Source organism: Bombina bombina, chromosome 6 (genome assembly GCF_027579735.1).
Source record: "Bombina bombina isolate aBomBom1 chromosome 6, aBomBom1.pri, whole genome shotgun sequence".
Taxonomy (NCBI): domain Eukaryota; kingdom Metazoa; phylum Chordata; class Amphibia; order Anura; family Bombinatoridae; genus Bombina; species Bombina bombina.
The window spans coordinates 317,196,733-317,211,144 of NC_069504.1; the positions used below are offsets into that span (position 1 = coordinate 317,196,733).

The 14,412-nt window shown below is 36.7% G+C and overlaps 1 protein-coding gene across 1 annotated transcript in view; it reads right to left on the bottom strand.

The window, feature by feature from the left end:
* Positions 1-14,412, bottom strand: part of OTOGL (otogelin like) — a 410,237-nt gene that overhangs the window by 75,627 nt on the left and 320,198 nt on the right. Inside the window, exon 43 of the mRNA XM_053719241.1 lies at positions 2,781-2,882. Within this exon, the coding sequence (XP_053575216.1) occupies positions 2,781-2,882 (102 nt within the window). The remainder of the gene's footprint in view (positions 1-2,780; positions 2,883-14,412) is intronic.

Consider the following 14,412-nt stretch of genomic DNA (forward strand, 5'->3'; position numbering starts at 1 on the left):
GAAGTATAGCGGCATGTTATTATTGTATTCATTGCTCAATATATTATCGCTTGTTTACATATACCAGCAATACAGCATGTATCTTCTTTGCTAAGATACATCAATGAAAAAATGGGGTAATTTAAAAACAGAGTAAAGATAATGAAAAACAGTCAAAATACATAAACAACAATAATAGTAAATAAAAAGCATAAGAATCTTGGGATATCAGAGACGAATGTACAATCATTCTTTATATTGTTAATCCACATTTTCAATTGTTATGGAATGTATATGTCCGAAAACCATAACAAGTAGTGCTAAGATTATAGAAAAGAGGTGTCAGAGTGTTTTACCATTTGCTGAGAGTTCATAAGGTACGTTTACCTGGGGATCCATATGAGTAAATTCTTGTATAATTTTATATTAATGATGTATCACCAATTATTCTAAGATCTCCCTAATATTATTGTAGTTAGTTCTTAATTCAAAGAAATGGTGTGAAGGTTTTATCATCAGATAGTTTGCAGTATCTGATTAAAGGGGAGGTTAACTATTTTAATTGAATGGATTCAAGTCTAATTCTGCGTTAAGGCCTCCTGGGGATAGTGTTGCAAAGTTGACAATCAGTTCAGCTTCGATATATAGTAGTTTTTGTGTAATGTTTCCACATCTTTTTGTAATTATCTTTTTGATCCCCCAGTATAGTAGTCCTTTTGTATTTTGATCATGTACGTCTTTAAAATGTAAAGATAGTAGGTGATCTTTAAATCCTCTCTCTATATTATTTAGGTGTTGTTTAATCCTATCTCTTAGTGGTTGTCCTGTTTGTCCTAAGTATTGTCTTTTACACGGACATTGTATAATATATACTATATTTGTATCTGTACATTTGATTACATCTCTTATTTTTAACTTGTAGTCTGAATTAGTTGATTCTACCATTTTACATTTTTTGCTGAATTTACATGCTTTACATTTATGACATGGATAGAATCCTTCTAATCTACTTCCTTGTACTTTTTTTTGTATTTTACTTTCACCTTTATTAAATTCACTAGGTGCTAAAATTGATTTCAAATTTTTGGATTTGCGGTATATAATATTAGGTTTGGATTCAATTATATCACTTAGATATGGATCTTTCTGAAAAAAGTGCCAATGTTTATGTAAGATTATTTTAATAAATTTAAAATCTGAGTTGTATTGGGAAATGAATGTTGTGTCGTAATTTACTGTTTTTTAACCTATATTATTATTCTTTTTAGTCAGTAGTGTATCTCTATCATGTGTTTCTGCATTCTTAAGTGCTTTATTAATTAGTTCCTCGTTGTAACCTCTATCAATAAATCTTTCTTTTAGTGTAGTAGCTTGCATGAGAAAGTCGCCAGTATCAGAACAGTTTTTTCCTAATCTTAGAAATTGACCTTTATGTATATTTAATTTCCACTGATCATAGTGGCAACTGTTGAAATTAATGTAGTTGTTAGAATCTACTGGTTTGAAGAAAGTTTTTGTCTTGATTTCACTATCAACTATTTCCACTGATAGGTCTAAATTGTTTATTTGTTTAGTACTGTATTCATGGGTAAAGGTGATGCCCCACTCATTGTTGTTGAGATCCTTTATAAATATATTTAACAATTCCTCACCTCCAGCCCAAATGAAGAATAAATCATCTATGTATCTTTTAAAGAGTATGAGGTTTGCGCTCCATGGGGTATCAAGAATTAATTCCTGTTTAAATTTGCCCATGAATAAGTTTGCGTAGCTGGGCGCAAACCTCGTACCAATCGCTGTTCCTTTCTTTTGTAGGAAAAATTCACCATTGAAGTTAAAATAATTATTTGTAAGAATGTAACTTTTGCATTGTAAGATAAAATCTGCTTGTGAGAATAGTCTTGATACCCCCTGGAGCGCAAACCTCATACTTATTATTCCCTGATAAAGTATTATGATAATCAACAATTGTTTTTGTTAGTTTTGGACTTTAGGTTTCACAAGTCTCTATGGATTACAGATGATACACTAAACTGTGTACATCACTTAAACACCTTTAATGTTTATAACCATCCAACCTTAAAAACACCCACTCGTAAAACACACACACAGGCCTAGATTCACATAGTGGACCTCTATGGGGGTACACAGTAAAATTCATGTTGGATAATACTTAAGTGCTAAGCCAATGAAGAGCAAAAACTCCACTCAAGTAGTGGAGTTCTGTGCTATAAAATTTGAATGAAACTTAAGCATAAAAAGACTTTAAATACACGCTATGGCCAAAAGTATGTGGACAAAGGCAAATCCAAAGACTCAGCACTCCTTGTAAGCAATAACCCAAAGAAGCAAGTTAAAAAATAAAAAACATAAGCTTGTTTAGTTCATCCAAAGTGAATACAATACAGGGGATCTCCACTAAGTAAAAGCAAAATGGAAAAAATTGTTTATAACATGGGGAAGCATAGCCGTATGTTTTTTGGGCTGCTCCTAGCCCTTTTTCACCATTACGCTAAAAAACATTTTTTCTGCATTAAGACACTTTGATTAACATTTTAACCATCCACTACTTATACTTGATTGTGTGTTATTATGTGCACAAGGATGAGCACAAGAGAACACAACCTATGCTATCAATTGTGCTCCACTTGTAATCTAGGTCACAATGTTTCTTGTCTAAACAAAATATGTTTTTACAATTGAAAAGACAATTTTTCAAAAAAATTATATTATTTAAGATAATTGAAAAAGTTACATTTCATGTGATTAAGCCTATTCAGAAATGATTACTTTATACTCACCACAATGATACAGTGGGCAGCAGGACTCAGGTCGGTAGTCTGCAACAAGTTTCTCACCATCTTTACATGTTAATTTATTTTCACATAAGGACATGTTGCATTCTGCAAGCATAAAGGGAGTTTAAAATCCTAAAACAGGTTATTCTTAAACTAAAAGTAAAATCTGTAAGTATAGCATATTAGCAATATGTTTTAGAATTATGTAATTGTTTGCATATGCAGCTTGAACAAAATCTGCATAAGCAAGGGGATGGTTAAAACTCGGATACATCTCCTACATAGCCTCTTTATTGTAAACACTCCCCTCTACACCAGTGTTTCTCAACCACGGTCCTCAAGTACCCCCAACAGCCAGGTATTCAATATAGCTGAACTTGTGCACAGGTGAAATAATCAGCTGATTAGTAACCATTAGTAACTGAATTGCTCTCACCTATCAGCTGATAATTTCATATGTGTGCTAGTTCAGCTATAATGAAAATCTGGCCTGTTGGGGGTACTTGAGGACCGTGGTTAAGAAACACTGCTCTACACCATCTCCCCACCCGGTAAAAATCCCTCTATACCACGGTTATCTAATATTTTTTGTTTGCAGCGACAGTCAATAATGGTGGCATAGCTGTGTCCTAAAGTCAACTCCTCAAAAAAAACCTCATAAATAAATTAGATTATAATCATATATTTGTTTAAAAAATGTAAAATAACACAGGGAATTAATTACTATTAATTAATTTAATTGAACTATATATGTTAGTCAAATTTAGAAAAAATATACTACGTGTTTCATTACCTACACATTTTCAATTCATTACTTAATGAGAATTGTGGAATAATTTTTTGTTTTCAATAAAAACGATTGATGTCCATTTTTGTGGTCAGTCGTTCTTAAAGGGACAGTCTACACCAAAAATTTTCTTATTTAAAAAAATAGATAATCCCTTTATTACCCATTCCCCATTTTTGCATAACCAACACAGTTATATTAATATACTTTTTACCTCTGTGATTACCTTGTATCTAAGCCTTTGCAGACAACCTCCTTATCTAAGTGACTTTGACAGACATGCAGTGTAGTCAATCAGTGAAGACTCCTAAATAACTTCACGGGAGCGAGCACAATGTTATCTATATGACATATGTGAACTAGCACAGTCTAACTGTGAAAAACTTTCAAAATGCTCTGAGCTAGGAGGCGGTTTTCAACTGTTTAGAAATCAGTTTGAGCCTAGCTAGGTTTAGCTTTTCAAAAATACCACCAAGGGAACAAAGCAAATTTGAAATTGGAAAGTTGTTTAAAATTGCATGCCCTATCTGAATCATGAAAGTTTAGTTTTGACTTTACTGTCCCTTTAAGGTCACACAAAAAAACTTGGAAGGCCTGATGATATTTGATTGCCATTTCCACACAACAACAAATGATAATGGCTGCCAATCACTGAAAACCAAATCAATGAGAAAAAATATAACTGCTCTCCAGGCTGCCCAGTAACTTTCACCAACTTCCCAGGCCACTCATCTTCATTCTAATGGTCCTGCACTCTCTCCTCTCCAGACAGCCTCTCTCTCTGCATGTAGCAATTGTTGATATATTTTAGATATGTTTTCTTGAAGTTTTTTACATTTAATCGATGGCGATGATGTGTTCAGTATCATTTTTATTTTTGCGCAATAACATCATCACCAGTGTTGGCATAGACAGCAGCATCTTGTTTGTCTGTTATTTGTCGATCTGTAGGCACTGAGCCTTTTGGCTGTTGAATTGTAATGTGTTTAGTTTGTTTTCTGTGATAGTTGAAGTTGATTCTGTACATGCAACATGTGGGTAACATTTGCAATATCCAATAATTTCCAAATATCGAAATGGTGTTATTGTTTGCATTGTGACCGTTCCAAAGTTAAAAAGTCCTATCGGCAACCAAAAAACACAATCAACTAGATTGGAATTAAGACCGTAATGTAATGTGATAAATCTTCAAAACATATACTGTATATATTTTATTTCTTTTCTAGAAATTGGCATGAAATGTTTCTTGTCAGATTTACACTGAAACTGTCAGATTTGCCAGAAGATAATGTCTTTTGATAGGAAGCGTACTGTGAAACGCCGGTCAGGGGTCCAGCAGGAGCAGCTTTGTCTCTCCTGCCTGTCGCTTTTAAATTGATTACCCATGTTCAAATAAGAATTCTAATCTTTACAAATCTATGTTGATACCTGGTGCCCACGATTTACAACTTAGTATTAATACTTAAAAGTAATTTAGCCCTCGGATTGTAAGGGCTTAGCTTATTCTAGATTATTTCTCTTGTGGGCATTAGGCAAAAAATATACACATTGTTGCTTATTTAATCAATCCAATCCTAGTTTTTAACTCTTTTTGGCTACTACTGTGTGAATGGTTGTTCCTAGTTGTAAGAATAAAGATTTAAAGTATGAATGAAATGGAACATTTTAATACATAGAGTAATTCTATATCCACATCATCATTTGGAGTTCAAATTAAATATTACTTTCGTGGAATTCTTTTCTATCAATCCTAAATGTATTCCTTTGTACAATTAGTATTTCTAGTTGTTTAGTTCTGCTCACCTAGGCCTAGATTTAGAGTTTGGCGGTAGCCGTGAAAACCAGCATTAGAGGCTCCTAACGCTGGTTTTGGGCTACCGCCGGTATTTGGAGTCAGTCAGGAAAGGGTCTAACGCTCACTTTCCAGCCGCGACTTTTCCATACCGCAGATCCCCTTACGTCAATTGCGTATCCTATCTTTTCAATGGGATCTTTCTAACTCCGGTATTTAGAGTCGTGGCTGAAGTGAGCGTTAGAAATCTAACGACAAAACTCCAGCCGCAGAAAAAAGTCAGTAGTTAAGAGCTTTCTGGGCTAACGCCGGTTTATAAAGCTCTTAACTACTGTGCTCTAAAGTACACTAACACCCATAAACTGCCTATGTACCCCTAAACCGAGGTCCCCCCACATCGCCGCCACTATATTTACATTTTTTAACCCCTAATCTTTCCGCTCCATTCACTGCCGCCACCTACGTACCCCTAATCTGCTGCCCCTAACACCGCCGACCCCTATATAATATTTATTAACCCCTAATCTGCCCCTCACAACGTCGCCGCCAGCTACCTACACTTATTAACCCCTAATCTGCCGTCCGCACGCCGCCGCCAGCTACATTATATCTATGTACCCCTAATCTGCTGCCCCTAACACCGCCGACCCCTATATTATATTTATTAACCGCTAATCTGCCACCCTCAACGTCGCCTCCACCTGCCTACACTTATTAACCCCTAATCTGCCGAGCGGACCGCACCGCTACTATAATAAAGTTATTAACCCCTAATCCGCCTCACTCCCACCTCAATAACCCTATAATAAATAGTATTAACCCCTAATCTTCCCTCCCTAACATCGCCGACACCTAACTTCAAGTATTAACCCCTAATCTGCCGATCGGAGCTCACCGCTACTCTAATAAATTTTTTAACCCTAACCCTAACACCCCCCTAAATTAAATATAATTTTATTCTAACTAAATAAATTAACTCTTATTAAATAAATTATTCCTATTTAAATCTAAATACTTACCTGTAAAATAAACCCTAATATAGCTACAACATAAATTATAATTATATTATAGCTATTTTAGGATTTATATTTATTTTACAGGTAACTTTGTATTTATTTTAACCAGGTACAATAGCTATTAAATAGTTAAGAACTATTTAATAGCTAAAATAGTGAAAATAATTACAAAATTACCTGTAAAATAAATCCTAACCTAAGTTACAATTAAACCTAACACTACACTATCAATAAATTAATTAAATAAACTACCTACAATTATCTACAATTAAACCTAACACTACACTAGCAATAAATAAATTAAATACAATTCCTACAAATAAATACAATTAAATAAACTAAAGTACAAAAAATAAAAAAGAACTAAGTTACAAAAAATAAAAAAATATTTACAAACATTAGAAAAAAATTACAACAATTTTAAACTAATTACACCTACTCTAAGCCCCCTAATAAAATAACAAAGCCCCCCAAAATAAAAAAATGCCCTACCCTATTCTAAATTACAAAAGTTCAAAGCTCTTTTACCTTACCAGCCCTGAACAGGGCCCTTTGCGGGGCATGCCCCAAAGAATTCAGCTCTTTTGCCTGTAAAAAAAAAACATACAATACCCCCCCCCAACATTACAACCCACCACCCACATACCCCTAATCTAACCCAAACCCCCCTTAAATAAACCTAACACTAAGCCCCTGAAGATCTTCCTACCTTGTCTTCACCTCGCCGGGTATCACACCGATCCGTCCTGGCTCCAAAATCTTCATCCAAGCCCAAGCGGGGGCTAGACATCCATCATCCGGCGGCTGAAGAGGTCCAGAAGAGGCTCCAAAGTCTTCATCCTATCCGGGAAGAAGAGGCGATCCGGACCGGCAACCATCTTGATCCAAGCGGCATCTTCTATCTTCATCCAATGAGGACCGGCTCCATCTTGAAGACCTCCACCGCGGACCCATCTTCTTCTTCCGACGACTTCCCGACGAATGACGGTTCCTTTAAGGGACGTCATCCAAGATGGCGTCCCTCGAATTCCGATTGGCTGATAGGATTCTATCAGCCAATCGGAATTAAGGTAGGAAAATTCTGATTGGCTGATGGAATCAGCCAATCAGAATCAAGTTCAATCCGATTGGCTGATTCAATCAGCCAATCAGATTGAGCTTGCATTCTATTGGCTGTTCCGATCAGCCAATAGAATGCAAGCTCAATCTGATTGGCTGATCGGATCAGCCAATCGGATTGACCTTTATTCCGATTGGCTGATAGAATCCTATCAGCCAATCGGAATTCGAGGGACGCCATCTTGGATATGGGTGGTGGGTTGTAATGTTGGGGGGGTATTGTATGTTTTTTTTTACAGGCAAAAGAGCTGAATTCTTTGGGGCCTGCCCCGCAAAGGGCCCTGTTCAGGGCTGGTAAGGTAAAAGAGCTGTTAACTTTTGTAATTTAGAATAGGGTAGGGCATTTTTTATTTTGGGGGCTTTGTTATTTTATTAGGGGGCTTAGAGTAGGTGTAATTAGTTTAAAATTGTTGTAATTTTTTTCTAATGTTTGTAAATATTTTTTATTTTTTGTAACTTAGTTCTTTTTTATTTTTTGTACTTTAGTTAGTTTATTTAATTGTAGTTATTTGTAGATATTGTATTTAATTAATTTATTGATAGTGTAGTGTTAGGTTTAATTGTAGATAATTGTAGGTATTGTATTTAATTAATTTATTGATAGTGTAGTGTTAGGTTTAATTGTAACTTAGGTTAGGATTTATTTTACAGGTAATTTTGTAATTATTATTTTTTTTTTTTCAAAAATACTTTTTATTGAGGTTAAGTCATAAATCAAACAATACATTTACATGAGAGAATCATGGCAACATGCCCATATGACATACATCGAGAACACAAACATAAATGACCATTATAACAGACATGTCTTTAGCATTATATAAAGATCTTGAGAACTATCCCAGAAGGATGTTCCTTAGCCATGAATAATACCTCTTTTTACTTAACTTCATATTCACAGACAGCGAATAATACATATATCAAAGTCAACTACTTTAAGCCTATAGTCTCACAGAAGTGTTTAATATCTGAGGGCTTATCTCTGTCAATGGTCAATTCAGAAATCATAGTTTTAGCTATAGTAACATAGACCAGAAAAACATTAACTAAGGGTTTATTTATGCCCTGCCCAGGACAGGACCCCTCCTCTAGCTTTGTCTAATATAGGGTAAAATGCTTATAGGCTTATAGGTTGTCCAGACCCAGGCAGGTTATACCTTGTTTAACAGTAAAAGATTAAAAGTTCAGTCGGGCGACAGGGCGTCCGAGCGTGCAGATAAGAGTAAGGAGGTGGGGAAGGGGGAGAGAAGGTAAGGAGGGAGCGCAGAGGAGAATGAAAAAAAAAAAAAAAAAAAAAAAAGGGGAGGAAGAGAGGAGGGGGCCCAGGCCTCAGCCGCGGGCGAATTTTGTAATTATTTTAACTAGGTAATTATTAAATAGTTCTTAACTATTTAATAGCTATTGTACCTGGTTAATATAATTACAAAGTTGCCTGTAAAATAAATATTAATAGCTATAATATAATTATAATTTATATTGTAGCTATATTAGGGTTTATTTTACAGGTAAGTATTTAGCTTTAAATAGGAATAAGTTATTTAATAAGAGTTAATTTATTTCGTTAGATTTAAATTATATTTAACTTAGGGGGGTGTTAGTGTTAGGGTTAGACTTAGCTTTAGGGGTTAATACATTTATTAGAATAGTGGTGAGCTCCAGTCGGCAGATTAGGGGTTAATGTTTGAAGTTATGTGTCGGCGATGTTAGGGAGGGCAGATTAGGGGTTAATACTATTTATTATAGGGTTATTGAGGCGGGAGTGAGGCGGATTAGGGGTTAATAACTTTATTATAATAGCGGTGCAGTCCGCTCGGCAGATTAGGGGTTAATAAGTGTAGGCAGGTGGAGGCGACGTTGTGGGGGGCAGATTAGGGGTTAATAAATATAATATAGGGGTCGGCGGTGCTAGGGGCAGCAGATTAGGGGTACATAGGGATAATGTAAGTAGCGGCGGTTTACGGAGCGGCAGATTAGGGGTTAATAATAATATGCAGGGGTCAGCGATAGCGGGGGCGGCAGAATAGGGGTTAATAAGTGTAAGGTTAGGGGTGTTTAGACTCGGGGTACATGTTAGAGTGTTAGGTGCAGACGTAGGAAGTGTTTCCCCATAGCAAACAATGGGGCTGCGTTAGGAGCTGAACGCGGCTTTTTTGCAGGTGTTAGGTTTTTTTTCAGCTCAAACAGCCCCATTGTTTTCTATGGGGGAATCGTGCACGAGCACGTTTTTGAAGCTGGCCGCGTCCGTAAGCACCGCTGGTATCGAGAGTTGAAGTTGCGGTAAATATGTTCTACGCTCCTTTTTTGGAGCCTAACGCAGCCATTCTGTGAACTCTCAATACCAGAGGTATTTAACCCCTTAGTGACCAGAGCACTTTTCCATTTTCTGTCCGTTTGGGACCAAGGCTATTTTTACATTTTTGCGGTGTTTGTGTTTAGCTGTAATTTTCTTCTTACTCATTTACTGTACCCACACATATTATATACCGTTTTTCTCGCCATTAAATGGACTTTCTAAAGATACCATTATTTTCATCATATCTTATCATTTACTATAAAAAAAAATATAAAATATGAGGAAAAAATTGAAAAAAAACACACTTTTTCTAACTATGACCCCCAAAATCTGTTACACATCTACAACTACCAAAAAACACCCATGCTAAATAGTTTCTAAATTTTGTCCTGAGTTTAGAAATACCCAATGTTTACATGTTCTTTGCTTTTTTTGTAAGTTATAGGGCCATAAATACAATTAGCACTTTGCTATTTCCAAACCATTATTTTTCAAAATTAGCGCTAGTTACATTAGAACACTAATATCTTTCAGGAATCTCTGAATATCCATTGACATGTATATATTTTTTTTTAGTAGACATCCCAAAGTATTCATCTAGGCCCATTTTGGTATATTTCATGCCACCATTTCACCGCCAAATGCGATTAAATACAAAAAATCGTTCACTTTTTTACTAATTTTTTCACAAACTTTTGGTTTCTCACTGAAATTATTTACAAACAGCTTGTGTAATTATGGCTTAAATGGTTGTAAATTCTTCTCTGGGATCCCCTTTGTTCAGAAATAGCAGACATATATGGCTTTGGCGTTGCTTTTTAGTAATTAGAAGGCTGCTAAATGCCACTGCGCACTACACGTGTATTATGCCCAGCAGTGAAGGGGTTAATTATGGAGCATGTAGGGAGCCTTTAGGGATAATTTTAGCTTTAGTGTAGTGTAGTAGACAACCCCTAGTATTGATCTAGGCCAATTTTGGTATATTTCATGCCACCATTTCACCGCCAAATGCGATCAAATTAAAAAAAACCGTTAAATTTTTCACAATTTTAGGTTTCTCACTGAAATCATTTACAAACAGCTTGTGCAATTATGGCACAAATGGTTGTAAATGCTTCTCTGGGATCCCCTTTGTTCAGAAATAGCAGACATATATGGCTTTGGCGTTGCTTTTTGGTAATTAGAAGGCCGCCAAATGCCGCTGCATTTCACACGTGTATTATGGCTAGCAGTGAAGGGGTTAATTATGTAGCTTGTAGGGAGCTTGCAGGGTTAATTTTAGCTTTAGTGTAGAGCTCAGCCTCCCACCTGAAACATGAGACCACCTGATCCCTCCCAAACAGCTCTCTTCCCTCCCCCACCCCACAATTGTCCCCGCCATCTTAAGTACTGGCAGAAACTCTGCCAGTACTAAAATAAAAGCTATATTTGGGCCTTTTTTGTGTTTTTTAAGCATATTTACATATGCTGCTGTGTAGGATCCCCCCTTAGCTCCCAGCCTCACTGATCCCCCACCAAACAGCTCTCTAACCCTCCCCCTCTGCCTTAATGGGCGCCATCTTGGGTACTGGCAGCTGTCTGCCAGTACCCAGTGTAGTAAAAAAAAATGTGCCTTTTTATTTTTTTAAATGATCTTTTCTGTAGTGTAGCTTCCCCCCCCCCAAGATCAACCCCCCCACCCCTTCCAGGTCCCTTAGCTGTTTATTTACAGCTTTAATAACTTTTTTTGATTACTTTACCCAGTTTATTTTTCTGTAGTGCAGCGGTTCCCTCCCGCTCCCGCCCCGTGCACGCGCCCGCCCGCCGCCCCCCGTGCACGCGCGCGCTCCCGTGCGCGCTCCCGCCCCTCCCGCCCCCGATCCCGCCCCCCTCCACTCCATTCGGCACATCGATGGCCGACCACCCGCCTCCCAGACTTGCTCCCACCCACCAACGATACCGGCCACCGATGTCCGGTGCAGAGAGGGCCACAGAGTGGCTCTCTCTGCATCGGATGGCCAAGGGGGGTTATTGCAGGATGCCTCGATATCGAGGCATCACTGCAATAACCGGAAAGCAGCTGGAAGCGTGCAGGATCGCTTCCAGCTGCTTTCCAGACCAAGGACGTACGCCACACGTCCTCGGTCATTAACTGACTTTTTTTTGAGGACGTGTGGCGTACGTCCTTGGTCATTAAGGGGTTAAAAGGTGCGGCCAGAAAAAAGCATGCGTAGCTAACGCACCCCTTTGGCCGCAAAACTCTAAATCTAGGCCCTAGAATCCACAACAGATACGTATAACAATTAATATTATATAGTACTGGTATAAAATATACTTGTTGTGATTTATATAAGGGTACAGTATCTGTCATTTTCCAACTCCTACCAATCCCCCTATATACTCTAAAAGTCATTTGATAGGTGCCCTGTTGTAATGCAGTACCCATAAAGTATGGATTTTATACTGTTTACAGTTATACAAAATTAAAATAGAAAAGTGTCAAAGCTATTTTTCTTAAAGAGGTACATCATTGTACAAGCAAAAGAGAATAATGGAGTAAGAAACTAGTGTACAAGCATAAAGGCACATTAAAAGCTTTCAGTTTTTTCCCTACTTGTGAAGTTGTGTCCCTGTTCAGCAAGAGACGTGGGAGTAAGAGATTAGTCATGCACAAGCACGTACTTCTTAGTTTCATAGCTAAACTGCTTTGATTTAACCTTTGTTCAATATTTGAATCTTTGTTATTAAATACTTCATAATATGATTGGTAGAAACTTGTTAAGCTTAATGTCCCTTTATAGAATTATTATACTGGAGAAATTCTACATACAATAAAGCTCTTATAAACTGTTTACTTTGGAATCCTATTTTACTTAAAACACACATTTTTTTCTTTTATGATTCAGTAGAGCATATAATTTTAAACAACTTTCTAATTTACTTCTATTAAATAATTTGCTTTATTCTCTCAGTATCATTTGTTGAAAAACATACCTAGCAGCAATGCACTACTGGGAGCTAGCTGCTGATTGCTGGCTGCACATATATGCATCTTGTCATTGGCTCGCCCAATGTGTTAAAGGAATATGAAGCAAATAAAATTAAATTTTTAGTATACAAACCAAGGTATTGATCTAGGCCCATTTTGGTATATTTCATACCACTGTTTCACCGCCAAATGCGATCATATTAAAAAAAATTATTATATAACTTTGGGTTTCTCACTGAAATTATTTACACACAACCACTGCAATCAAAAGACAAATGGTTGTAAAAGGTTCTCAGGGGTCCCCCCTTTGTTCAGAAATAGCAGACATGCATGGCTTTGCAATTAGTTTTCAGCGATTATAAGTCCGCTAATTGCAGCTGTGCACCACACTTTTTAAATTCCCGGCAAGGAGGAAGTTAATTAGTTTGCTAGTAAGCATAATAATATTTTAATATAGGAATTACCCTCTCACCTGACACTTCCCATCTCCCTGATCCCTCCCACACCCACACTCTTAACCGCCATCTCAAGTACTGGCAGAAAGTCTCCCAGTATGAAGTTTTTGGGTTTGTCTTTTGTTTCTTCAATAAAATTATTTTTATTATTATTATTTTTTTCTGCAGTGATCCCTCCAAAACAGCTCTCTGACCCTCCCCCTCCTAATGGTGTCCATACTCTTAGGTACTGGCTGCTATCTGCCACTACCCAGTTTACAGATTTATTTAGATTTTTTTAAATGTATTTATTTATTTATTATTTAAAATATTTTTTTTTTAGTGTCACAGTCCAATCCACCCCTCACCCCCATCCGATCATTAGTGTAGGTTTCTATCCACAATCATTTTTCCCGCCCCTTCCTCCAGCTCCCTCCACTGTTGGACCGCCCACCATCCTCCCTCCATCCCTCTATCCCTCCCAAACCTCCCACCGGCACAAACGGAAGTTTGTTACAGACTGTAACAATCAAGCCTTCATATGGAACCAGAGCACTGATCGTGCTCCGGTTCAATATGCAGACAGATATCTGCTGTAACTTTACAGCCAAGGATGCTGTTGCTTCCTGAAGCAATAACGTATATATACATTATGCTGTACAAGTACCGTATGATGTGTGTGTGTGTATATATATATATATATATATATATATACACACACATCCTTTTAGGCCAAGGGGTTAGACTAGTTCAGAGTAGTGCATTATTGTTCCTTCAACAAAGTATACCAAAAAAATGGATTAAATCTGATTATAGAAATTGGAAAGTTGCTTAAAATTGTATGCGCTGATTGAATGATGAAAGAAAAATAATGTGTTTCATTGTCCTTTTAAAAACTTTTGTATAAGTGCAGTGATCTTACAAGTAGGATATGTTTTATGTAAATAAACGTGATTTTACAAGAATGTACAACATGTTTTGTTTCTACCAATCCAAGAATTCTTAAGTTCTAATAGGATCTCCATGAAGAAAATTAAAGCTTTAGGTACTAAATATAGCATAACCTTCTTTTTTGCAATGAATACCAGGTTAAAATATAGCTAGATAGATAGATAGATAGATAGATAGATAGATAGATAGATAGATAGATAGATAGATAGATAGATAGATAGATAGATAGATAGATAGATAGATAGACAGTTGTGCATTGCATGTGTTTAAAGGTA